At 38.5% G+C, this 27,423-nt stretch overlaps 1 protein-coding gene across 1 annotated transcript in view; it reads left to right on the top strand.

Annotated features, from left to right (window-relative positions):
• The window catches only part of RPGR (retinitis pigmentosa GTPase regulator), a gene marked incomplete at its 3' end in the record, with an annotated part of 39,596 nt that extends 14,744 nt beyond the window's left edge, over positions 1-24,852 (top strand). The window contains exons 7-16 of the mRNA XM_084258898.1: positions 361-485; positions 1,813-1,998; positions 3,210-3,378; positions 6,898-6,995; positions 7,348-7,413; positions 9,643-10,989; positions 17,898-18,029; positions 19,432-19,489; positions 20,791-20,864; positions 24,664-24,852. Of these exons, the coding sequence (XP_084115024.1) occupies positions 361-485; positions 1,813-1,998; positions 3,210-3,378; positions 6,898-6,995; positions 7,348-7,413; positions 9,643-10,989; positions 17,898-18,029; positions 19,432-19,489; positions 20,791-20,864; positions 24,664-24,852 (2,444 nt within the window). The remainder of the gene's footprint in view (positions 1-360; positions 486-1,812; positions 1,999-3,209; positions 3,379-6,897; positions 6,996-7,347; positions 7,414-9,642; positions 10,990-17,897; positions 18,030-19,431; positions 19,490-20,790; positions 20,865-24,663) is intronic.
• Between the last annotated feature and the right edge of the window lie 2,571 nt (positions 24,853-27,423).

Raw genomic sequence — 27,423 nt, 5'->3', positions numbered from 1 at the left:
AAAAGAAGATTCTTTTGGGATGTAGGGGGTCAGAATACATAATCTCTTTCCCCTGGAGAAGGTAATGCATAGCAGAAGATGTCATGCTGGATTGCTGCTGCCCCACCCAGTGCCTTGTGCAACTGGGCCTCAACTTCACAAACCACCAAGGGGTGGGTTAGTGTTTAATTCTGAGTATCTGTTACCCAATGCTATGCACAGGATACATGCACAGGATACATTGGATCAGGGTAAATTCATTGCATAATTTGAGGGGAAATTACCATTGCAATGTTAGTTAATATAATTATCTGTTTATAGATTTTGGTCCACACAAGTAACACTTTTGTAATCCTGCCCCCCCATTTTTTTTTATTTTAGACATGGGTCATCTGTATACTTTTGGAGATGGTCGACATGGAAAATTAGGGCTTGGACTGGAGAATTTCACCAATCAATTTATTCCTACTTTCTGTTCTAATTTTTTGACATTTATAATTAAGTTGGTAAGGGCATTACGTTTTCCTGTCTACATTTTTATATCTACTTTTAGATTTTCATTGAAAATAAGTACCTTTCTAATTGTATGAAAGAATATCATGGATGTGTCTATTAGACACACTCATTTCCTAAAAGCCAAATGTCAGACATCATGCCACTCCCCATATCTGTCCCTTTCCTGGTTTGCCTCTGTAACATCTTTTTGACCTAACCTTGACTCCTCTGCTTCATTCTCATGCGTCTCTTTAGAACTAGGACAGTGCCATGCCTGGAAGCTTTGTGTCTCCTGTGGTACCTAGCAGAATGCCTTGTTCATAGTAGCCCTCTCTTAATAGCTGTTAAGTTAGATATTACTAAGACTCACAAATTCTGCATGAGAAAATCTGATAATAAACACAGTTTTGCAGATGTTTCATTGGCTAACTTATTTAGACAAGAAGGTATTGTTTCAGAGTCATTCCCATTGGGCATCATATATTTATTGTTTCTAAAACATTTTGCACTTAAGAACTGTGGGCTTGAAGATTGTGTTTACTTGATGATGATAATATCACTTGAAATTTGTTCTCCAAAGACTCAATGCCTCATTTGACACCCATTAATGAATGCCTGCTCTGTTCAGGGTGCTGGACTAAGCATCAGGAATACGAAGCATGCAGTGATGAACAACATAACCAAATCCTCATTCAATGAACATTTATATTATGGGGAAGATCATTTTGTAAAATGACACAGACTAAATAAATTTTAACTGAAAATATTGTGAAGGAAAGGTTCAGTGCTTACTATTCCTCTACCACTATGTAGCACATTATAAAGTTGCAAAAAATATATGTGTGTTGCCAACACTGTAGGGTTTTTTTAAGCATTTTATTTAAAATGAGTTATTTCTCACAATTCTTTGAATCTTGATTTCATCTTTCATTGTTCTATCACTGTGTGTTTGCATTTTATTCCAAGGATTCTTAAGCATTAAACTTTAAAAGTGTTCAAGTAGAGAAAAGGCTTGGAGACATAATTATTTGAGGAGACTGATTTATTCCCTGGTCATTTTTTTCCAAATAGAACTTCTCTGAGTAATTTTTCAAGTTGCTATTGTTGCCTCCAGATTGAAGTAACATTTTCTAATTTGTAAGAAGAAACGTAATGTGCCAAACAGTTTTTTCTCTATACTCTAGTAAGATGGTGTGTAATTCACGTTTGTATGTATCTATGCATTTGTGTGTGAGTCAGTCCAGGAAGTCTACTAAGTAAGTGAATATTTTGTAGCTGAAAAACTCACTTGTGTTTGAAAGCCTTGTCAATTAATTTATCTGTGGGTTTGTGCCTCAGGTTGCTTGTGGTGGATGTCACATGCTCGTTTTTGCCACTCCGAGAATTGGTGTGGTGGAAGAAGTTGACTTAGAGGAAGTAAGCGACTCTGGCTTACATGCAACGCCTTCTCTACCCTTCAACGATCTGACCTCAGGACACGTACTGCACAGAACTTTATCAGCACGTGTGCGGCGACGAGAGAGGGTACAATTGGGGACTGTTCTTTTGTAATAGCCATGTCCAGCACCTCAGAAAACCGAAAGAAAAAAGTCCATTTGCTTTTTTTTTTTTAAAGATTTATTTATTTATTCATACAAGCACTGGGTACAGTCAGAAGCGCGGGAGGGTGAGAGAATTCACCAGAGCCAGAGCGGAGAGCAGAACAGGCAGAGTGACGAAGTACACTGCTGAGGGGAGCAGCGGGCGGCAGGAGAGGTCTGCGTGCCATGTGGGACCCTAGCCCGGCGGCTGGGGATCGAACCGGTGCTGCTGAGGCCGTGTGCAGCTTCGCAGCCCAGCGCTCAACCGCTGCGCCACCAGGGGAGGCCCTCCATTTGCTTTTTAAATAAAGGTCTTCTCAGAAAAAACTTAATTATTTGAATTAAGGGCTTACAAACTTTTAAGTGAGTTCAGAGCTAAGCCGTTAAATACCCATTAGAAAATTCAAATTATCCTGGCAAACCTTTGCTTATAGACAAGGGTAGTTAATCATTGTTACCACCTCACTCTGCATGCTGAGCTGTGTGCTCTACTATATGTATATTGACTTCTACTTTGCTGTTAACTTTTAGTTGTACCTCAGAGCGAACACTGTAACAAGCAATGACACATGGAAAACAAAAAATAAGGACTTATTCTTGAGAGACTGTTCATTCTTCAATTAAATTTAGAGAGTTATACTGTGCTTTAAGTTTGTTATTTCAATGACACATTTTTAAAAAAATAAAATACCTCCCCAAAAGAAAAAGTGAAACAATTTTTAAAGGAGACAGTCCTTTAAAAAAAAGTACTTTAACTCCAAAATGCATTCTTTTTGAGGTTAAAAAGGTTAAGTTTGGCTTTAGATGAGGAAAAAGTATATATGGAAAAACTGTGAACTATTCCATCAGTATTTTATAATTGTTTTTGTCTCATGAGTGATTTTTTTGTTTCTCAGGAAAGACTGAGAAAACACATGCCCACTTTTCCACATCATGTGAAAAACAGATTTCCAGATTGATGATGTGGAGCAATTTAGACACAGAGACAACAGAACAAAGCATTTTTGAAAGCCCTTGGGGGTTATTAAACAGTGAATATTGTGGGACACTGGCAGATTTCCAAGTCTCTCAAATATTTTTAGCAACTGCAGGGTAGTTTATGTCAATATTAAATCCACAGCATCATCCAACAGTTTAATCCTATTTATTTTAAAGGAGAAATCCCCGGATTCCATGCGAATGACACAGATACTACCTCCAGTTGAAGGGACTTCTGTACCACCTGTTTGTTTTTCCCCTAGTTTAGTTCTTTTCTGCCCACCTGCAAGTCCTCTGCCAGAAAAAATGCCTGAAAAGGGGGACGACTCACAACCAATAGAACCAGGTAACATTTGATATTCTCTCTGCCTGCTCTCAGGAGAAGTGTGCCTTTTATTTTTAGTGTTTTCATGTTTATCTTAATATTTTTTTTCTCCAGTTAAATTGTTTTCTTCCTAGTTAGAGACATCTCTCATTTGAACTCAAATCCTGGAATACTCTTAATAGAAAGTGTACTCAGATGCCCGAAAAATCCCTTATTGACAACAGTAGTGTGTTTTTATAGAGCAGTGTGTACTTTACTTTTTTAACTTCATTTCCTTTAAACTTCTGCTTTATTTCCTTTAAACCATGAAGCAATGCCATGGAATAGACATGGGTTATATTCTTCAATTTTATAAATGAGAAAAGCAAGGCTTAAAGGAACTGAGTGACTTGTCCAAGGTCACTCAGCTTATAAATGAAGTGAACAGGATTTCAATGCAAGTCTGTGGACCTATGTTAAGTTCTGCATTTAAGTAGTAGGATACAGTCATTACGAGCATGGAGTATGAAGTTAAGAAGATAATCCTCTCACTCTCTGGCCCCAAGAGTTGTCTTTTTCTTACAAACTGCCTTCAAACTTTGGTCTATATCTTCTCATCTTCTTTGCCTGGAATGCATATATTCTTTCTCTTTGTGTGGCTATCTTTCTTACTCTTTATATTTTAGCTTTAAGTATCACTTTCTCAGCAAGGTCTTCCCTGACTTTCTTCCCTCAGAATAAACAAAAAGTAACTTTTATATGTTGTACACAACTTTCAAAACATTCATTAAAAGAGTTTCAGTGAACAGTCACAAAAAGACAAAGGATAGTTTTTCCTTTCAATCTAAAGTTATGTACATCTTCACATTCAGATCTCTTAAGTGAGAAGCAACTTTTTCCAAGCCCTACATTTCTCTTTTCCTTGTATACACTGCTCATCACAATCTACTTTTCCAGTGTATACAATCTACTTTTCCAGGGCTGAAAAGCATCAATGATTCTTATTGTGAAAGGAAACACACAAAAATTGTGGGTCAATGCAGTAAACTGGCTCATCATCAAGGACCAAGTTACATTTAACTTGGGGTCTATTCCCAAGGCCCACGATTCTTACCTGAGTTCCTAAGCCTTTATTACCTCAACTTTTGGCCTAGATTCCAGATCCCAGAGATATTAAATACTATCTGTCCCATGGTTCATAATCCAGATTAGAAGGAAATAAAATTAAATGTGTGCATTTATTGGTGAGAAGATAAAACAGATCAGATCAAGTATAAAGCAAAGCCATGAGCAAAAATTATTACCTATTTTCCAAATCTCCATCTTCTGCCTTCTCAAATCTATCCCGTTTAGCATGTTCCACCTTAAACATCCTTGAGTATAGTTGAGTTCCAGTCTGCTCCAGTGTCTTCAGAGGATCTTCATGTTTATGAAAATAGGTATACATTTCCCCTATAACTTCCACCTTTCATAGCTTCCTCTCAGTAGTCTTTTTCTTATCATCTTAATTTAGATTGCACATTTGCAAACTGTGACCCATTAGCCTCATCTAGCCGGCTGCCTATTTTTGTAATAGTTTTATTGAACCTAGCGAGGCCTTTTCTTTATGTATTGTCTATGGTTGCTTTTACACTATGTTGGCAGAGTTTAAGTAATAGTACACAAAACCTAAAATCTTTACTGTAGGGCCTTTTGATAGAAAGTTTGCCACCGCCCCAATTTTGATCAAACAGAGCTGTTCACAGTCAGATTTAGTGGAGTCAAGACAGACCTGAGTTGACACCTGGTACCAAAAGGGTCACTGTCCCTTAGTTTCTTCATTTGTAAAATGGCCAAATAATACTTAACATTATGGGGTTAGCCCTACATGTGTAAAAGCATGTTCCTGGCACACAGTAAGCAGTCAATACAAGCATTCTGCTGTTTCTGTTAGCACTGGGCTTCATCCTTCTACACATCCTCCTCTGCTTCTCATACTAATCCTTCCCTGTACCCCCTAATGAAATGTCTCCTCGTTCCCAGCATTCTGATGTGATTTGATATACCCCTAATGTCATCTTGTCATAGATTTTATATTCCCTTCCAGACTATCAGTTCATTAAGAATTCGCAGTTACTTAAGTTGATATAGCCTGGATAGGATCTCACCTGAAATAAATACAACCTGATTTGCATTGAATACATTTGTAAGGGAGAGATCAGTGAGGACTGGCATCTTTAGCACAGATTTCATTAGGAATTCCTCTCAAATAAACATAGATGCTATATGGGGGCATAATAATTGAAAAAAAATATAAAGTCAAAAGAGCTTATAATTTCTATTTTATGATACAATCTTGCAGTCTTCCATGAAAACTTGTAGCCACTTATATTGCTTGGCTATTACTATATTTAAAAAAAACCCTAAAACTTAGCAGGTTAAAACAACAAGCACTTAACCAAAGTTTCTGAGGGTTAAGAATCCAGGAACAGACTAGCTGAGTGGCTCTGGCTCAGGGTGTTAAGAGTGGTTGCACTCACACTTGTTAGATGGGGCTATAGTTATCTAAAGGCTCAGCTGGAGCTAGAGGATCTTCTTCTGTGCTCCCTCATGTGGCCATTGGAAGAAGGCTTCACTTCCCCAGCACATGAACTTCTCCCTAGAAATGCTCAAACATGGCTTTCCCCAGAACAAGTGATGAGAGGGAGGGAGAGTGTGGGGCCAAAATATACACTACAATGGCATGACAATTGCATCTGCTTTATTTTGTTGACTGTATAATTCAACCTGGTAAAAAGTGGAAGGGAACTATATAAGGGTATGCATACCTGGAGGTTGTGGGTCCTTGGGAACCTTCTTGGGGAATGGCTATCACAGTGCTTAATCCCTGAGTAATATTTGTTCCAAAGTGTAGGGGCAGGAATGACCACGGTGCAGGTTTTCTGATCCCATGCAGACCGGGTAAAGGAGGAGAGAGTCCTAGAGCCCTCAGTGGCTTTTATTGGGATTACCAGGTACACGGCAGGCAGGGGTGCTGGGGGGCCAGGAGGCTGGCCGTCTTCCCAGCCCCCAGCAAGTCTTCACTCTATCTGGGCTCTCTGCTTCTGCTTCTTTGCTTCTCTCTTGGCTTCTTTTTGGCTTCTTCTGGCGTCCCCATGACGCCGCCCTTAAAAAGCACAGTCTCAGCCCAGGTGAATCCCATCTACCTGTGCCCACACCCTATTCCAGGTGCCCGCCATCAGGCATGCATTCAGGACCTCAAGGATCCATCATCTGTCCTGATGGCAGGAGGGCAGAAAAGCCTGACATTTTCCCTTACCCTACACAAATGAATAGTGTTTACCTATTCATGTGAATGAAGCAGTTGTTATCGGTATCAAAGTCTTTAAACTTTCAAAAAGAGATTTTTGAAATCTCTGTGAAATTTCACTGTGAATGAATTCTATCCAGTTCTCTTAACATGAGGTTAAAGAAACTTTAATAAAATTATACGTACACCTTCTACTATAGATTAATTTGTGTTGTTTTGTTGTCTTTCAATCTCAGTTGAATTCTAATCTCTTTTTCCTTTGAATCATTCAGATTATTTTGAAGATAAAATGACCGGAGAGAGAGAAACAGATAATTCTTCAGCGGGAGATGCAGAAAGTCTTGGAGAAACTACTGATGTCTTAAATATGGTAATGGCTTCCTCCTTATCTGTCTAGATACAAGTTTGAATTTTAGTTCATTACCTGTTGGTAATGTGTGTGTGTGTGTGTGTGTGTGTGTGTACTTCTTATACTTTTATACATATAAATATCTTTGTTTCATTTTGCTTGTTATTTTTAAAACAGCTTTATTGAGGTATAGATTATACACAATAAATGTCATCTCAGTCTTCACACCATTAATATGCAATTGAGAGTTGCTTGTACTGCTAGCTGAACTGTTTCATATTAATTTTATTTATATATGTTTGGAATATATATATATAGTGTTTAGAATAATCATATATTCTTTTTTTGACATACGTGTGTATTTTAATTTCAGACACATGTGATGAGCCAGAATGCCAATGACAAGCCATTAAAATTCTCACCAGTTCAAAAACAAAAGGTATAATATGAAGAGTTATTTTCATTATTGTGGGTAAGAACAGTTTAAATTACTTTTTTTCCCTGCAGGGTTTCTGGAAAGCACGTTTGAAATGTAAGCTTTCACTGACTTTAGATTTAACAGACAGCACATGGCATAGATAGCCTCTGTTTGCACTTGTTCTCTTGGTATGTGTTTTCTGTGATGCAACAACTTTCATTGCAGAAATTCACTCTTTGAAGTCACTAGCAAATCATACTATCCATATTTGCGTAATGTCAAGGCAAAAGATTATTATTGCAATTCTTAGGTATTAGAAGAAGCTGCTGTTATCAGAATGGTTTTGGACTTTCGTTGAGTGTGACTTTGGGGAGTTACTGTGCTGACCTTACTGCATGATAATATCCAACTCTTAAATTTTATGGTTTAATGAGAATATTTGACAATTCCTTTTCTAGTGTTTGGAATGGGCTTTAGTATATCAAAAAATTGATAGCATAAAACCAAGATTAAACATTTGGAAATTAGTCAGAAGCCATGCATGGGTGATAAAGCAGACACCTTTAATGAATAGCAAATGAACAGCAAGAGGAAGTAGTCTGTGGTTTTCACAATGCTGGAGAGATAAAGGCCTGACCTAAAATCCTTTGCTTTTTCTGGCTTTAAGGACTAGTGGGGTGAAAGGATGAGGGGTTTGGAGATTAGGAAAATAAATTGGATGAATATAAATTGAGGGAAGAAGGCTATAGAAAACATTTAACATAATTTCTTGTGCCTTTGCCAGATTGCTAAGCCAGAAAGCCTTAAAATCAAAGTCACTGAAATGCAAGAGAATCTAGCTAAGTTATAAAAATTTAGTGCCAGTCCTCATTAGTCTTATCTACATTTTACTGTGAGCCATGGTGAAAAACACCATTCCTTTCGAATATGGAAAAGCTGTTCTCCTAAACACAGTTGTGGAAGCTCAGTAAATGTTGACTGCTTAACTGACTATACTGTTAAGCAGCCATCTTCCCCTGTCTTTCCTTCCTATTTCTTTAGATCCTGGCCTCTGCCCCTTCTGTGCAGCTTTACCATACTAGGGAAATAAAGGCTTGTAATTTTAGGATTCAATTCTGACAACTGACCTCTGTTTCTTAGGCTCTTGAAAGAATTGTGACTTTTTAAAGAATAGAACCTAGAACAAACAAAGGAAAATCACTTCCTTTAAAACTGATATATATAGGGTCGCCAGTTAGCTCAGTTGGTTAGAGCATGTTGCTAATAAAACTGATATATATGTATACTTTACATTGTCCTTTTTAAGTAGAGGCCTTGCCAGGCCTATCTTAGAGAATGAAAAAATGCTATATTTCTATATATTAATTTTTTAACCTGTATGTCTTAATCATTTCTGTAGCAAAATGTGACTTATTCTTAGGCCAAACACACATCACAATTTATAAAAGTTGTCTTAGTGAGGTTTTACTATGTAGAGACCCACTTTGTCAAATATTTAAGTTCATTAGCTTGTAGGTTTTAGCTCAACAGTTTGACCTAAATGGTCTTAATATTTCATTTAATTCTCAGTGCTAAATTCCATAATTTTTCTAAAAACTCCTACTTTTTACCTTTAGCACTTTTTCTGTGTAGAAAGTGGTTTTATGAAAATTATTACAATTAAAGAATATAATGAATAAAAGGAAGAGGGTCAGAAATATGAAGATTTTGTTTTAAAAAGAAAAATATACACATTATTTAGTATGTAGATTTTTAAAAGTTCATTTCCAGTTTTCATTTTAGTTTTTATTCGCCTAGAAATAAGCTATTTACTTTTCCCATTTGTACAAATTTCACATCTTCATTTCTTTAATTTTGAAATATTCATGGAATCAAAATATCAGAATTTGACAAGTGCTAAGGAAGATAGGAAAAAAACCTGAACTGCACTGTATTCAAGAGACATATGTTTTTTAACAGAATTTTGCAAAATCTGTTTGGAAATGCAATGTATTTAAAGATTGATTCAGATTAAGCAAAGGGACAGAGAATAAATATTGATGGTACTGTTAGTAATGGCAAAATTAAGGCAGCTGGTAAGAATTTGAAAATTAAACATGTTACTGAATCAAAATAGACAGACCATAGACTTAGTAAAATGTCTGGTAACACTGGATATTTTTATCCTCCTAATGAAACTTACAAGTATTTAGTAGATAAGTTACCTTGCTAACTAATAGTAGCATGACAATTACTTCAAAAAATTTACAGAAACAAGGAACAATTGAGCAACTGAAGCAGTGTACAGCTCTTTCTGAAAGCGATGATAGTAATGAATGTGAAGAGATGTCTCAAAAACTGAAAGAAGGGAAAGCATATAACCAGCTTTTGGCAAAAGGAATGTACATGGCACAAGAAGCTGTGACTCTGGAAACATTTTCAGATGAGGACGTAGGTAATGAGTCAGGCCAGCCTGCACCTCAGGCCAACATCTGTCCAGGGAATTTTCAAAGAGGATTATTTAGATGTCCAAGTAGATATAACCTTTATCCACTCAGTAGTAAGGAAATAGTAAACCAAAGTAGTAAAAGATGCAGTGAGAGGTTTTCAGAAGCAGAAGAAATAGACTATGAGAAGGAAACAGTGCTGGAGGAGATGGCAGGTCTGAAGAACGTGAGACAGAGGGAAAGGAGTTTTAAAAATACTGATACATTCTTTGACAAATCACCAAATAGAAATGTGAATTTTGAAGATGAAGAAAATAAAGATTTGATTAAGGAACGTAGACGAAAAAAGGAAGATCGGTTCTTTGACAGTGAAAGCGAATCTGTAGAGGAGCCAGAGTGTTACTGGGACGGTGAAAGTCAGCAGGGTACAGCTGATGCCTTCGAGCTACCTGACTCGGTAGAATTTAGTAGTGGAGAGAAGGAGGACGATGATGTGGACATTGACCCGATCTTGTGGTATAGCAGATATTTTATTGAACATGGACATGAGGAAGAGCCTGAACACAAAATGTACAAGTTCCTGGCAAAATATGATACTAAGTGTGACCGCTTATCAGAGATTCCAGAGGAGCAGGAAGGAACAGAGGATTCAGAAGCAAGTGGAATAGAGGAGCATGAGATAGAGGCAAATATGGAGGAGCCTGAAGGAAAAGAGAAGGAAGTAGAGATCCTGGCAGATGACCTTACAGACAGAGCAGAGGTGAGTGAAGGCGAGGGAAAGTTAGTGGGGGAGGCTAATGATGTGCCTGAGAGTGGAGGCGGGGGCATCTGGAAAGAAGGTAATTCAGGAGTAGAACAGAGGCAGAGCGAGAAGGGGGAGGAGGTGAAGGGCAAGTGGGGAGCAGAAATGGAGAGCCCAGGTAAGGGAGAGCAAGATCTAGATGAGGAAAAAGATCTGGAGCAAAAGGAAAAGGAACCAGACCATCAGGAAGGAAGAGACAAAGGGATGGAGGAAGGAGAAGGGGAGGAGCAAGGAGACCGTGATGGACAGGGAGACAGAGAACAGGAAGGGGAGGAGGGGGGACAGAGGGAAAAGGGAGAAGGACGAAAGGAAGGACAGGGGGGAGAAGAAGAAAAGGAGGAGGATATAGGCGAAGGGAAAGAGGAAGAAGCAGAAGAGGAAAGGGAGGCGGAAGGGGAGGAAGGAGAGAAAGAAGAGGAGGAAGGAGAGGAGGAAGAGGAGGAGGGAGAAGGGGAAAATGAGGGAGAGGGGGAGGAAGAAGAGGGGAAAGGGGAAGAAAAGGGGGACCAAGGGGAAGAGGAGGGAGAAGAAGGGGACCAGGGGGAGGAGGAGGAGGAAGAAGAAGGGGACCAGGGAGAGGAGGAGGAGGAGGAAGAAGAAGAAGGGGACCAGGGGGAGGAGGAGGAAGAAGAAGGGGACCAGGGGGAGGAGGGGGAAGAAGGGGACCAGGGGGAGGAGGAGGAGGAAGAAGAAGGGGACCAGGGAGAGGAGGAGGAGGAGGAAGAAGAAGAAGGGGACCAGGGGGAGGAGGAGGAAGAAGGGGACCAGGGGGAGGAGGGGGAAGAAGAAGGGGACCAGGGGGAGGAGGAAGGAGTAGAGGAAGCGGGGGAAGGGGAAGAAGGGAAGGAGGGAAGAGAGGCAGGGGCGTGGGAAGTGGAGAAAGGAGAAGGGGGAAAAGGAGCAGGAGAAGGGGAGTGGGAGGCAGGACTGGAGGGAGGGGAGAGGGAAGGCAAGGAAAGGGAAAGAGAGGCCTGGGGAGCTGGGGAGAGGGAAGAGGAAGAAAATGGGAGGAGAGAAGAGGGGGAGGAAGGGAAGGACAAAGAGAAAGAGGAGAGGAGTGGGCAGGAGAGGGGCGCTGAGGAGAGTGAAGGGCAGGGAAGACTGGGTGCAGGACTAGAGTTCAGGAAGGTGAGAGCTGTCAAAGCATCCGGGAAGTGTGGCAATGATAGGGCCTATCAAAACAAGTGCATCGCTGGTGCAGAGGGAAAGGGGGGAAAGCGTGAAGTACAGAGGTGCCAAGTGACAGTGCAGGCAAAACAGTTTTCAGAAAATCAGCCGCCAGGTTCCAAAACATTCTGGAATAACGTTTTGCCGCATTATTTGGAATTGAAATAACAAAGTTCAAATTTGACCTGGTTATTTCAACCAATTTGATCACCTTACACATAATCATTTTATAAGACTGATTTTATGTCATGATTACGTGTGGTCCAGTAGTGCCTGATAAAGACAGGCTGAGGCAGTGGTAAATGTAGCCCCCCCCCCCCAAATTATAAGTGTGCAATTGGAAAACCATCCAAAGGTCATCGCAAATAGTTAAAATTTTACATTCCTCATTAAAGGCGGCTTTCGGATGGAGGCTAGATGTCCACTGTAAGACTGGTGTGTGTTTCCTAGTTGGTCCCTTTTAAAATGGCGCAGATCCTTAAGTGCTGTAAAAACCGCTACTTTCCTATAAATATGTTAGCGTTATTTTTTTTTTAATCTATGATTACAATTTGCCTACCGCATAGAATAGTTTTTATAAGACTAGAGGGTATTCTAAAGCTGAAACGAAGGACTCACTTTTAAGAAGGTGCCTGGGATGATGTGGTAACTATAGCCCCTTCCCTTGGGGCTTTCATCCTGACAGGATACATAACATGAGCTGCTCAGCCCCGTTTGTTTTTCATCTAATTCTTTCAAGGAAGACAAATTACACTTTAACATTAATCTAATTTTCTAGAAAATATTGTTCTTTACTCTTAAAGATAGCTTTCATATGTCTTGTTTTCTATGATTCTGTATTTCTAAACTCCTATCATTTCCGCGCTTCAACTGTACTCTCGGAAACTCATTCCTGGTACCTGTTCTGTACCCGTGTTCTTCAGTGACTGTGGTAATTCTATTTGTTGGTTGCTTATCAGAATATTTCAAATAAAATAAAAATTAACTGTATAGGTCAACACTTGTTTGTAAATAGAGAAACTAATATTAGATATTGAATTTTAGAGAGTCCAGATTTCCACTAATTTCAATCTTCCCTTAAAATTTTCAATGTATTCAATGCAGCTCCTTTATCTGAGTGTTCATTCATAGCTCCCTTTTCAACTGATTTCCTTCTGTAGTCCTTTCCATATCTTGGACATGAGCGGGACGTGAGGGGTTTCTTATAAAAATTTCTCTTATTGAGGAAATTTTAAACTGCGAGTTACTAATGTTAGCGGTTTGGACAGTCATCTTCACTGAGGACGTAATCAGCCAGTGATAGTACAGTGATGTTCTTAAGATATGCCCATTTCGGTATTTGAACTGGTCTAGATAACCATTTTTAAACAGCATTTCATACCCATTTTCTCATACTTCCTTGGACAAAAAAAAATTGTGTTTTTTTTAGAAGTGCTGTTTCATGCACATATCTAGTGTTCTGGTCAGAAGAACACCACCTAATCATTTTGAGACCTGAGTTAATACTCAGTTAAACGAGTTGGAATAACTGATTCTTCCTTTACTGCCCCCCTCTACTAGCTGGTCAAGCTTTTCCTGTAGTTTATCAGTGATCATTTCTGAGGCAGGTATGAGTTGTGCACGTAGAATTCATTGAGTTACAGTTTCAAGTGAGGACTCTGGCAGAAACACACTCTCAGGTAAGCCACACAGGAGTGCCACAGAAACAGCCACTGCTGCTGACCAGCAGCACACAAGGTGAGTGCCACTGAGATGTTTTCTATTATTTCACTATAGAGATATATACTGTATCACACCTGTATTAAAAATAAAATGCTACTGGGTAGGAAGGTGCTGTAATTCCTTTCCCTCCTTTCCATTGTGGAAATTAAATGTGATATGCCCAGTACCTGACACACATAACTTTGTATTTGGTACATATTATTCATTCAACAAATATTTATGTACCAAGCACCAAACAGGAGTACAGAAACTTCCCCAGCTCAAGTGGATCTCAAGAAGTGAGGGCTGCTTACAGTCACCCTCCTGTTACCCTCTTACCTGCTAGGGACATTCAGTAGGTATAGATTTCTTGAACACCAGGTAAAAGGAGTTCCTGCATCTCTACCTGAACTATTGCTTAACAATGTCCTTTTGTTTCTCAGCACCCCCTTGTTCTTAGCCAGGACTGCCCAAAGGTTAAAAAAAAAAAAAAAAGATCTGAGTACAAATCTTTGGCTTTCCTCCATTAAAGCCTTATTTAATAAGAAGAAATTGTTTTTGTGCCTGGGGTTTGCAGAGAATAAGACAAAGCTTCTGATCTCAAGCAAGTCTTAGTTACTTCTATAGACTGGCCTAAAAATTGACTGGTACAATAGAATGCTTTAGGAGCAGCAAATCAGCTGCCACAGAGAAAGGCTAAGAAAGTGCTTCCAGGGAGCAATGGTGAAATGTAAACTGAGTCATGAAAATGTGAACTGAATCAGGTGAAGGGGCTGGGGGGGGGGACTGGGCTTCTGACCAGTGGGAGCCATGGCGGTACGGTGTGACTGACTGCAGCCTCAGGGATCCTTTGGTCCCTGGGTGGAGAAACAAAGGATGTATGTATTTGTAAAGGAAATTAAGCCACACGAACATGGGCTTTTGTAACTTCATTCGGGCAGCAATATGGAGGATGGATTGGAAGGAAATGGTACCAGAGCTAGGGCTACCAGTTAGGAGGCAGTTATAATAGACCAGGCAAAGACTGGAGAGGGACAGAGCTAGGACAGTTGTGACAGAGAGTCAGGCACACAAAGATTATTGAGAGACTTTTAGGGATAGAACTGGAGGGCTTAGTAAAGAGATGTAGCTTGGAGGGAGAGAAAAGGCCAAATACTCTTTTTGATTCTGGCCTGGAGACTGGGTAGAAGGAGTGCTAGTCCTCAAGACTGAGAACAGAGAAGTAGAAGCCATTCTAGGGAGACAGGGACTTATTAGTCCAGATGTTCAGCAAGCTGATACACGTATGGGTCTGGAGCTCAGAGGAAACTGCTGAGTACCACCAGCTTACATATATAGTTGAAAACGTAGAGTTGAATGAGAGACAGCTTTCCTATTATGAACAGAAGAGAACAGAACTGAAGATGGGATTTAGGGAACCATCAGTATGATAAGGAGGTGGTTTAAACCCATTCTAGGGAAGAGAGGTCTTGCCCAAGCCAAAGAAGGAGCAACGGGAGGGTGAGAGAGAGGCCCAGCAGAGGGCTGGGGCAGAGCCCACATTACCAGCAAAGAATAAGCTCCGGGAAGTCTGCTTTGCCAAGAAATGGAATCAGAACTAGACTTTGAAAAATAAGTATCAGATCTAGAGCACTAACTGACATAATACTAAATTTAGGAAAGGAGATTTACTCTGGAAAAAAATTCCTAAATTTGTATTTGCTATTACACTATATGATGGTACATCAGAATAAAATCTCATCCTAGAACCTTGAAATTGAGATTTAAAAATAAATGCTTTCCTACCTGGTATGACTTAGATACAGTTTTATGCTCTATTAACCTTTTTGGACAACATTTTCTATTCTCTATGCCTCTCTCAGGGTTTATGGCATGCCTCAATGGCAGCACAAATTCCATACTTTATAGTTTTTTTTTTCCTTCTAACGTATATAAAATCTCTTGAAGTCTAGTACATGCACAGAAGAGTACATATCCCATACAGTTATAGCACGATGTATTTTCCACAAACTGAGCATGCAGATACTGTCAACATCTATATCAAATTAAAACCCAGTGTCAGCTCCCCTTCACTCCACTTCCAGACATCGCCCATCCACCCCTTCACCGGGTGGCCACTATGTGGACTTCTAATAGCAGCCTTGAGTTTTTCAATCATGCAGTGTAATTGTATTCATAAGCAACCCAGAACTTCATGAAGAGCCTTTGATTTCTTGCTATTTCCATGAGAAAAGTAAGCAACCAGATGAACGGCTGCATCTTACCTGTGCTGTGTCTGGCCAGTGAAGCAGGGTCCTTTTGTGCAAGCCAGGCCCATTCACTTCTTTCCTGTGGTCCTAACACAAGAGAGTGTGTTTCCATTCTCCAGACTACTTTGTTTCTTACATGGTTCTGCTGACAATATATTTAAACTTTCCCCTTTTTATAAAATGACAGCAATTCTACCACTCGTAAATTGTTTCGGTTTGAAGGTAAGTGCCATAGTTGTTCAAATGTGTAGATTAATGTTAAATGTGCTTAATAAGTGTAAAGTGTGAAAATAGATGATGTGATTTCTAGTGAAAAGGTCATTTTTTCTAAGAGTTTTCTCAAATATAGAAAATGACATAATTCCAACAGTTCTTCTTTGGTAGAAATTTTCTTAAAGTCAGTGAGGTAGTTGTCGTTCACTAAAAAAGAGATGTTTTTTGCTAATTTCTAAAATGAGGTGAAACTCCGTGTTCCTTTTTTATAATGGCATGTTATCCTGTTACATGAATACCTTAGTTAACTAAGTTGATTGAAGGGGACCCAGGGGCTAGATTAGTCGCTCTCTCCAAGTCATAAGGACTTAGCCTGAATACAGCTCACCAACCCTGCTTCTGGGAGACAGCTGGGCCAAGTCTGAGATTCTGTCTCAGGAGCACCGTTCTTTCTAGTTGGCCTTTCATTCGTGTACATTTATCAACTGTAAGTCTTCAATCCGGTAATATTGCTTCCTGTTCCTTTCCAAAGTAGGCTGTAATTTTAGTTACCCATAATGTGCATCTGGCTAGGCATAATATACACTATTAGTTCCTTAGAGAGGGAATCATGTGGGAAAAAGAAGCTTTAGCTGTTTTTCATAAGCGGTAGCTACCTTGTGCTTAACCCTATCCAACCTCGCGAGCAGTATGTCCTTTGATATAGCTGCCTTGCTCCTGTCTCCCACGTCCCCGCTCCGTGTACTGCCGCGTGACCTTTGATTAGCCAAGTGCTCCCAGAGTAACTTCTGAAACTCTTTTTAAATCTCAAGGCTTCACTTCTGGATTGTCTGTGCTCAGTGGGAATGCTATTTGGCCACACCCTTTGTGGCCTGTGGATGCCACTTAATAACTGTGACTAAGGTGTGAAATATAAATATAAATATATCCTCTCCCTGGCATGAACTCTCACTTTGTATTTTTGCCAGAAAAAAAAAAGTGAGTTAATAGAGGCATTATTTTCAAACCACCCACCAAAGATTCTGCTATTGAATGGAATGTGAAGGGTGTGTATGGTCTGAGGCAAATATGGCCAAGGTGGGCTTTGAAAAAGCCTTCTTCTCCCCAGTGAATGGCACTGATTACTTACTGCCTCCCTTGTTGTAGGGACCATTATACCTTTAGTGATGCACATGAATAAATGAAAAGCATAGGGGGGAAATCTGGTAATAAGCCTAACAATAAATAGTATTCCACTCAAAATATAAAATTGAAAGAAAAAGCCTCAGTATAGAATAAAGACAAAACTTAGTATTTTCTGCCTAAATGAATAAGCATCTCATCATTTACTATCAGTCTATCAAACCCATAGATAATTTGCATTAGCTGGCCAAGAGCCAGATGGACCAAGTTCCACCTCTATTTGGTTTTCCCTCTGCTTTAAATAACTAAGCTCAAATATTTAAACTGTCTATGTTCCTTTATCTTTTTCCTGGAATATAAAAATTATACTTACCTCCAGTGAACACCAATGAATGGTACTTCTGAAGTGATTCTACATTTCTGTTTTGGAATATAATGTAGATCAGATTATGCTATAATACTTCAATAAATAGGAAGCTTTTGAATATCTCTGAAATGTTTTACAAACAAACACTCTTTTGAGACAGCCCAGAAAAATATCAAAATTTTCTTCCATTTTAACCTTGCCATAGGTGCTTAATAGAATTTTGGAATCCTAATCATTAAAATGTTGACATAGAGCCACATGCATACAATCCTTGGCAATATAATAAGTGGCTATTCAGCAAGAATTACACACTATTTTATTTCTTTGACTTCAATATTTGAATTAATAATTCAAAATGTTTTGAGATGGTGTCGATTATTTATGATTGCAGTATAAAATCTGTGTTTTTAAAACTAAAAATCTTAGCTTTTCCTTGACAACTATCAATTCTGTCACAGGATAACGAATTTTCAGAAAATGAGGGTCTAGACAATGTAGATGAAGACACTGATGACAACCTGGAAGAGGAAAAGAAATCTGTGAAAGATCATGAACATCCTGAAGATGACCACAGCAAGGCCGTTGAACAGGTACCACCAACAACTGAAAGGTATAAAATGCTTAAGTCCTGAGATCCTGCCTAAGAGAAAGTATGTGGGTCCCCTGCTCCCCTACAGAGGGCAGATTCCAGCTGCTTTTGAGAATAAAAATACTTCCATGAGTGACTTTTGACTTTTGTCATGTGCAGTAGGAAAAGCTTTTGCAAATGTATGAATCAGACACACTTTGTCCCTAGCCCTCTTTCTCCAATTCTTGGCAGCTTTCTTTCTGTGCTCGACATTAGTGAAATCAGCTGATATAGGCTAGGATAGAACACTGTTGAGAAACTAACCAAAGAGTTCAGCACTGGATCCTTGAAATGATGAAATTGCAGTTAGGAGCCCTGGTACTGATGGCAGAAATGGGAGGTATGTGTGTGTGCATACATGTGGGTATTTATATAGAGACAAATAAAAGTCATTTGCAGCAGTATTTGAGACTGTGATCCATTCTGCACAAAAATAGTTTACAAGAAAGTACTCATAGGAGGACTGGGAGGTATTACTGAGGAAGAGAAAGCCATCCTGAAAGTGGAGCAAGGGATGTCAGAAACATCTCTTCTGGTTGGTGGTTTTGTGTAAGGGTAACCCTGCTAAGAGACAGACGGAAAGTTTGAAATCATTCCTTTGCTAACACTATTCCGAAATAGTGACTCTGTATTGATTTATTTTCATCTTCCCTTGTTGGGTCTCTTGCATAGAACACTGAGTTAATCATGCCTTCTTGCTAAGGAAACCTGCCATCACTGGGCTGTGCATAGCTCCTCTCGACTAGTTGACTTACTTCAGCCCCGTCCTTATCATCCCTGACATAGACAGTCATTGAAACATGTTTTTCCTTTTATTTGAATATATACATGTAAAACATGTATTTTGTGTGTGTGTGTGTTGTATTTTTAATTTATAACATGTAATTGTGCTGTAGAGGTCATTCTCTCTCTTGATTCCCTCTTTTTCCCAGATTCCTTCCTCTCAGTGAGAAAAAATATGTTCTAACAGTTATCATTTTCTTTCAGAAGAGGAGGAAGATTGTTTATTGGAAATATTTATAAGTTTCTGTTAGGGTAGTCCCTAAAATTCTTTGACCTAGAAATCATTAAACTCCTATTTGACGTTGACACCATTTGACATCATATACCAATTAGTATTCCTGAGTTTTTGAATTGGAATTTTTGAATCATATAATTTTTTTAATCGTTCAATTTTAAGCTAAGAGAGATATTTTACATTTTGGACTCATTTTTACAAGAGTCCAGCAAAGTGAAGAAATTGTCACATGTTTAGCTTGTTAGTTAGAGATCAGCTCTGGAGCCCTGCTTAAAACCAAGGCTAAGTTTTTTAATACAGCAGAAATACGTTTTTTATTATTATATTGTTTCTTTTTTGTTTATAGGACAACAAAGTCAACCGGGAGCAATGGGCCATTCATGAATACAATGAAAATCCAAAAGGTATGAGCATGTTTACTTCAGAAACAAGTGTTTAAAAAGGCTAGATACCTAACATACATACAAAACACCTACATTTATGTGCGCATGTATATGCTATGACTGAGTAATTATAGCTGCCACACGTGTTCTATCTCACTTTCTCCTGTCACATGGCCCTTGTAGCCAATTATGAAATGTGTGAAATCAGCTTATTCTGTTCTCATCAATAACCACCCGAGGTTCTTCACCTAAAAATATTTATATTACTCACGGCTACTTTTATGTCAATGTTAAGAAGCTTAGGACAACTTTTTAACTACTTTTTTTCATCTGTGTAATCAGTATTATTAAGTTGAGCTTTTGCTTCAGATCTCAAGTTTCATCGCTGGGAGCACTGCACTATTGCCTGTAACTAGGCTGACCTAGAGCCACTGAAGTCCATTCTGTTATTTCCCTCAAAGCCCAGGCTTAAGGCTTTGGTCCTTTCCCGAGCCTAGCTCTTAGTGTCAGAGAAGAGGTGTCACAGAATGGAGACTGTGATCACCCTTGAGATGACCTACTTTTGTATACCCAAATCAGCTATATTTTTTTACTGTACGAGTCCTGTATTATATTTCTGCATCACATCACAGTGTTTTTTCATTGAGTTCTCATTAGAAGCAATTGTTGTAATAGTGTATATCGTACCTGAACTTAAGCAGAAGAAGGAATAGTTTCCTTAATCCTATTTTCCTCCTAACTTCTTCAGAAAGAGTAGTAAATTATAGAATACTTGAAGCAAAATGTTAAGATATTTATCATCTTATATATTCTTAGCCTATAACCCAAAGTGTTGAAAAGAAATTAAATGTAAACTTTAAGTAGTTTATAATATAAAATTAAAACAATGCATATACTTCGTGAATATAGTTTAAAAACTCATTCTTCAACTATGTAACATGGATTAACTTGAAATGGCAAGAAATAACATGGATTAACTTGAAATGCTTGAATACAAAGAATTTAATTATAACTAGGTTAATTTTTTAAAGGCATTTTATATTTTATAGACGTTTGCCCTGACATTTACTGTTAGCTTTGTAGCTATATTTGGATGCTGGTCTTCTAAGTATTTACATTGGTCAGTTCATTCTGGGCTTTTTGCCTTAACTCAGCTTTTCAGGAAATACACAGCGTAGTCCTTGTCCATTCCTCCAGCCGTAAGCTCTTTAAGTAGTTTCTGCTCCATAATACAGGGTTGGTAAAGTTTCACTAAAAACTTAAGGATTTTTCTATTTCTCATTGGTTAGAAAAAGTATTTCTAAATATATATCCTATTATAGGACGCATGTGCAAGTCTGCCAAGAACGGTTCTTCAGAAGTCTCAGAAGAGAGTGAAAATGTAAAAAAGTCAAAAATGGTAAGTGAAATGAATTCTTTAATGTTAACTCCAAAGTATTGAATTGTTCTTTTTCACTTTTCGTATGGATACCTGCATCATCTGACTCCATGAATAGGAGTTTTTTTTGGCCCCAAGACATGAAGAATTTCACATTTTTAACATCCCTATCTATCTATCTATCTATCTATCTATTGGACTTTAGGTGTTTGGCTGCTCTGCCAAAATTTAATAGCCCTTTCAATAATTCATTCCATCATGTTGATTCATCATATAATAAAAGATTCACTAAATAATTGTTGTTTAAATGATAAGAGTATAACACTCATCAATATCTAAAAGAGAGTAAGGCAAAGCCAAGAACAGAGAGGATGAATGAAAAAATAAAGATGATTGTGCTTAGGAAACACTGCAACTTGCAACTTTATTTGTTCCCAACTGTTAACCTGTTTTGGTAGTGTTCAAGTGTGATGTATACATGTCTTCTCCTTGGAAGTAAGTGACTTTTGCATTTGCAGAAGAACTTTCTTTAATCACAAGGCAATATTTCAGGGTAGAAGTGTTAAATACAAACATGGAAGAAAAGAAAAATGTAAAGTCCTTGTTTTTCAACTTGAGGTCTCAGCTTTAATGTCGTTTCCACCTAGAGGCCTTTTGTGGCCAGTAACACTTCTGTAAAGTGTTTTGTCCCATTATTACGTCACATAACACCCTTTTCTTATCCTTCTTAGTGTTAATCACAATTTGCAGTTACAGTTATTTGTATATTTATTTGCTTTATGTCTCTCTCCCCCCACTGGTCATCAGCTCCTTGGACACAGAAACTTTTCTATTTTGTTTTCCTGTGTGTCCTTAGAACTCAGCCTAGGTCCTGGTACTTGGTACATTCTCAGTAAATATTTTTGGTTGGCAATGAGTTGTAAATTGTAAGAGGGTAAGAAAGAAGAAGAGTGAAGGTAAAAGCAGGAGCAGCCCTGTCTTTTACCCTCTCTGAAAGTTGGTGCCACTCTGCAAGCCTTCAGAATTACTTCAGCAATTTTAAAGTTATTTTGACCCAGATCCCCATAGTGTTATCTTTTACTAAAAATCACTCCATGATCATTTTTACCTTTATAAAAATTATGTTTGGATTATTGTACCAAAAGCAGAGCTGTGACTGGGCTCAAAGGACACTTTGCATTTATTATCCTTCAAATTTTAACATATTTTATTAGAACATTTGACCAAGGATTAGGAAGTTTTAGATTCTTTGTCTAGTAGAACAGAACATTTAACACATACTCTCCTATGCTTTATAGCATTTCCATGAAGACTTGTTCTAATTATAAGAGCTTAGGGAAAGTGTCTACAGAAGAAAATCAAATATAAGGGAGGAAGATGAAAAGTCATGGAGTTAGGAGACATAAGAACCTTAGCAGAAGAAAAAAGTGAAGCGGCAAGAAAAAGATTTGAAGCAACTCTCACCCAATGAACAAGCGTATTCTAGAATACATGATCAAATTTCAGGGACTTTTCAGGCTCTCCAGTTTTCAACACTGCTCATAGATGGTTCAGAGGATTTGGATGGAGGACAAGAGGGGTGGAGGCAGGGCAGCAGGAATGCCATGCGGGAGGCAGAAGGAGGTTGAGAAGAATGTTGGGATCAAGTATTCCATCCTTGTCAATTAGGTGCAATTAGATGATAGTATTCAGCTCCTCCCTATCCTTCGTGATTCACTATCTTTTTGTTATATTTTTGAGAGATGGGTATTAATATAAGCCCTGACTGTAATTGTGGATTTGTCTGTTTCTGTTTATACTCCTAGTAGTTTTTACTTCACATATTTAAAGCTGTTACTTGGTTCAGTAACATTTAAGATTGTTATATCCTGTTAAATAATTGACCCCTTTTTCATTATGAAATGGCGTTCTTTATCCCCAGTGGTATTCTTGGCTCTGAAATCTACCTGATTGGATATTATAAAACTACTCTAGCTTCTTCTTTAATAGGGTTATCATGGTATATTTTTTTCTCTCCTTTTACTTTTAGCTCATTTCTGATTTTATATATCAAGTACATTTGATAAAGGCAGCATATAGCTGTATCTTGCTTTTTAATTTATTATTGAGATCACATTGGTTTCCAACATTGTGTGTGATTTAGAGGTATAGGATCACACCCTTCAGGTATATGTTGCTACACCACACCCATCACCCAAGGCACCCATAATTCTTCACCATAGTCTATTGGACCCACTCCCCGTTTTGTTCTTTTTGATCTGAAAATCTGCCTTTTAATTGTAGCATTTAGGTTATTTATATTTAATCTGGTTATTGATGCATCTAGGTTTATATCTGTCATCTTACTGTTTGTAGCATACTCCTATATCCCTAAATATGTTAAAGTTTATTTTATCTGATATTAAGATAACTTTATGTAAATGTGAACACCAACCTCATATTAGGAAAAACAGTGTTCTTCTTTACTCAAAGACCAGATCAGGAGACATGTTATTTTGTTATCTCCCAGTATTTTTAGGGAGACTTACATTAAGGGTGTAGTCCTTGGAGGGCCTCCATTTTGTTTCAGGCTCTTGGTTCTAGTGTTCCATATTTCATGGGGTCATGTCTGTTTAAAATCCTGGAGTCTAAGTTATGAGATCAATACTTGCCATTTCAGTGCTCACTCACCTGTGATGCTTCTTTCTCCTTCTTCATCTTTTAGACCACAAGGATTTCCCTTCATTTTTTTTCTGAGCTTACCTACACATGATAAAAATCACATTTTTAGACTAAGTCAGCATTTGTTGGTATTGTGTGGTTGGAGAATCTTCTAGGAGGTGGATTCCTTCCTTCATAATGGCAGAAATATAAGTTCTCCCACTGTGCCATAAACCCCTTTTCTAGACTCCAACTTTCTGGGTTACTTTTTTTCATTCTGTACCTCCATTTTTTAAGGCTAAGGCTATGCTACTAGTATTAACACCATGTTGATTTATGAAGGGGCCAAGATTTTTTGGTTTTGGCATCTTGTCAAAACCTTATTTGTGTTGTCATGCTTTAGGAGTCCTATTTTCCTTTTAGCTAAATGCTCCAAAAGGGTTTACATCAAATGTAAATTTTTAGTCGTCATCTTCTTCAATCTCTTCTGCTGTGGCTCTCTTGACCACTCCGTTCTTGATATATTTTCCTCCTTTGACTTCTGAGCTGCCTCTTTTTCCTGATTTTATTCATGCAAAGTTCAACCCTCAGTGCCGGCTCGGCTTCCCATGCCTGCCTCTCACACTTGACTCTCTCTTAGTCTCTCTCTTCTGCCCGCCTGGGATCTCTGGGTTGTGGGGTCTAATTTCATCTCTTTAGCCATTATCTGTATTCTGCCTGGCAATAGCCCAGGCCTCCCTGAGCAGCAAGTTCGTATATCCGACTACCTACTGTCTGCCATCATTTGGCAGTACTAACATTTTCCAGAAGCTCTCGTCTACAGCAACGGGGAGCTATGTCCTTTTCCTTCTCCAGAGTAGCCTAGTTTTCATCATTTTCCTCTTACAACACAAAAAAGTAAAATACTAAATTTGTTCTTTAAATTAAATATAATATTTAGCAAGGCACTGGTAGTGTTGAAGGTTAAACTCTGAAAGATGTTGTTTTTGGAGGGAATCACTATCCACTGGCAAAAGGAAAAATGCTGATGGATGCTAAGAATATGCCATTGCACATGCAGTAGACCCCATGAAGATGTTATGAGTAATGATATGACCTGTTGAAGATGATACCCCCAAATATTACCAAGTGAATATTTCTCTTACTGAAAATTCTCTTGTGTATGTGTTTTTTCTAGATTTTCTTCTTTAAAAGGATGTCATTGACAGGTCAGAAAAGTATGCAGAACAACGAGATGCTCCCAGAGATAAAAGCAATAGGAGATCAAATAGTTTTGAAAGGCAATAGGAACCACGTGGAACAGAATCATGAAGACGCTTCACACTCAGTTGTTGGAAAAAAGACAAGAACTTGCACATTACTATAAATACACACTCTTTTCTCATGGTCACCAAGCGTTTTGTAATTTATACTTGAAAAACATGACTTCTGAAGGGATGTTTCTGATAAAGATAAGATATAAGTTAAAGATAAATACATAAGTTAATATGTTTTATTTGGTGTGATCAGTACACAACCAGTTTTCTTATTTATTTATGCTAAAATTTTTGACAAGCAATTTCAAAATGTATCTCAGAGTCTCCTTCAAGTGTTGTGGCCTTAACTGTTCAGTGTTGCATAAAAATATATTTTTATATGTGAAATTTTAAGATATTTCATAGTTTCTACTAAACAGTTTTACTTCTTTATAATATCATAATGCAATCTTTGCAATTGCACGACACTGTAACAGTTTTAATAATGTATTTGCAATTTTTAAAACAGCAAAAATGTTTTTGAAGAACATATTTTAATAAACTATATCTGGTCGGTTTACTGTTTAAATGGATGACTATGAACAAAAGTCAGAGGTACTTGGGGTTATCAGTTGACAAAATGCAGGCCAAAAAATCTTATTTTAAAATACTGAAGGACACAAAATGCATTGACTACTGAGTAAAGAAAATGTTAGTGCAACCGCATAAGCAGTACGCATCTGTGCTCTCCACACCTGTCTATGCAGGGTAACTTGGCATGGAAACACTGCAGATGGTGTGGCGTGATGTGGGGTGTTTGGCCACGCCACATCTCACCACCGTAGGTAAGCCCTGCAGGGCCAGTCTGGCTCCTTCCCGCCACAGCTAGCCCTGACAGCGGTTACCTGGGCTGGTCTCACCTCACATTGCTCTGCCTCAAGGAGTAGGAAAGGTAAAGCCTACATGTCTGCTTTGCTGGAAACTCGTCCCTGTGTGGACCACCTCCATTTCCCCCATTCCAGCTTCTGACTAAAAACCTTTTATTCTTCGATCAGCCACCATTGTCCCATTCAAACAAAGACAGACAAACTCCATCTTTGTGTCTCATTCACAGAGCTTGTAAGGGTGTTAGTCTAGAAAAGATGTGATTTTGAAATCTTAACCAAATAGTTGTCTGTGTAAGTATTACATTTAGTGTAATTCAATTTTATTAATGGTAAAATTAATAAAATTGTTTTGCTGTTGCCACTGTGGTGGCACTAGTTAAGTATTGCAAAAATGCCCTACCAAAATATAAGCTACAGTAAAACTCAATACAGTACTAAGACAGGCCTGTTGTGGGCAGAATTCTAAGGTGGGCCTACAAGCTGCCCCCCGGCTGGTCTACTTGCTCTGAATAATCCCCACCTCAAGTGTGGGCGGGCTCCATGTGTATGATACACTCCATTCCTTAGGTTATATGGGAAAGGTGAAAGACTGTGTAGATGTAATTAAAATCCCTAATCAGTTAACTGTAAGGCACCGAATTCTGCCAACCACCTGGAAGAGAAACTGAATACTCAGACTAGACTGTAGTCTTGGCAGGGTCCTTTCTTTAGCCTGTGAGACCCTGAACAGAGGACCCGCTAAGCAGTGCCCAGACTCCTGCCCCGTGATACGGTCCTCATCTACTAAGCTTATGGTAATCTGTTATGCAGCAATAGAAACTTGATAGCAGTTTTATTCTCTCTATGGCAGCATCCCTCATCAAAGCTACAAGGTAGTCATTTAAGTCTACTAGCGAGACAGGGGTCACAGCCTGAGGTAACATCATCATGGAAGTGACATCCTGTCAACTTTAACATACTCTGTTGGTAAAAAGCAAATCTCAGGCTCCACCCACACTCAAAATGAGGGTACAACACAACACAAGGGCATGAATTGCAGGAGGCGAGAATCCTAGGCTCCGTCTTAGAAACCTACCCACCGTTGCCAAGGAGAAAAGGGACAGATTAGGGATCAAAGAGTCATTTTTAAGTCAAAGCCCTTGGAAATGAGGCAGAGCACATGAGACAAGCGTAAGCAAACTAATAGTGACCCTGCTTTGTCAGATATCTCAAAGCAGTTCAGGCATTTAATAAGGTGATTTACTGAGAATCAGCAACACCAAGAATCCATGTTAGTGATAGGAGAACATACTTTTTGTAAAATGTTATAAATCATCCCAGCCATCTGCCCTTGGACTGGGAATGCTTGTATTCTCTAAATTTCATTTCATATCTGGCTTTTACATTGGAGAACCACCTACTGACACTTCCCTTGTGCCAGCTATTATGCTAGAAACTCAGAAAACAGTCACAGTGAGAGTAAAAAGAAGAAAATGGGCTGTGACTGCATTATCAATTGAAGATATTATGACAATTTAAAAACCTGTTTCCTAGGACGGAAATGAGATTAGTGGACAATAAACTTGAAATGAAAAATTAAGCATATTTAGGAACTCTTGTAAAAAATTAGAAAAGATCATTGATGGAATCAGTTTACGCTGATTTAAGGAAGAGATTTGCATTTACTAATATAGTTTCAACAAATTGAAATGATTTTGTTTTAATCCCCAAACTATTCATTATCTTTTCATTTCTCTTTCCTCTCTGTAATTATGTTGTTTTGGACATTTCTTGGTGACCTGAAAATAGACCTTTTTGGGACTGAAAAATGAATTT

Source organism: Talpa europaea (genome assembly GCF_964194135.1).
Source record: "Talpa europaea genome assembly, chromosome: X".
NCBI lineage: Eukaryota > Metazoa > Chordata > Mammalia > Eulipotyphla > Talpidae > Talpa > Talpa europaea.
This window is presented reverse-complemented; position numbering and strand designations above follow the sequence as displayed.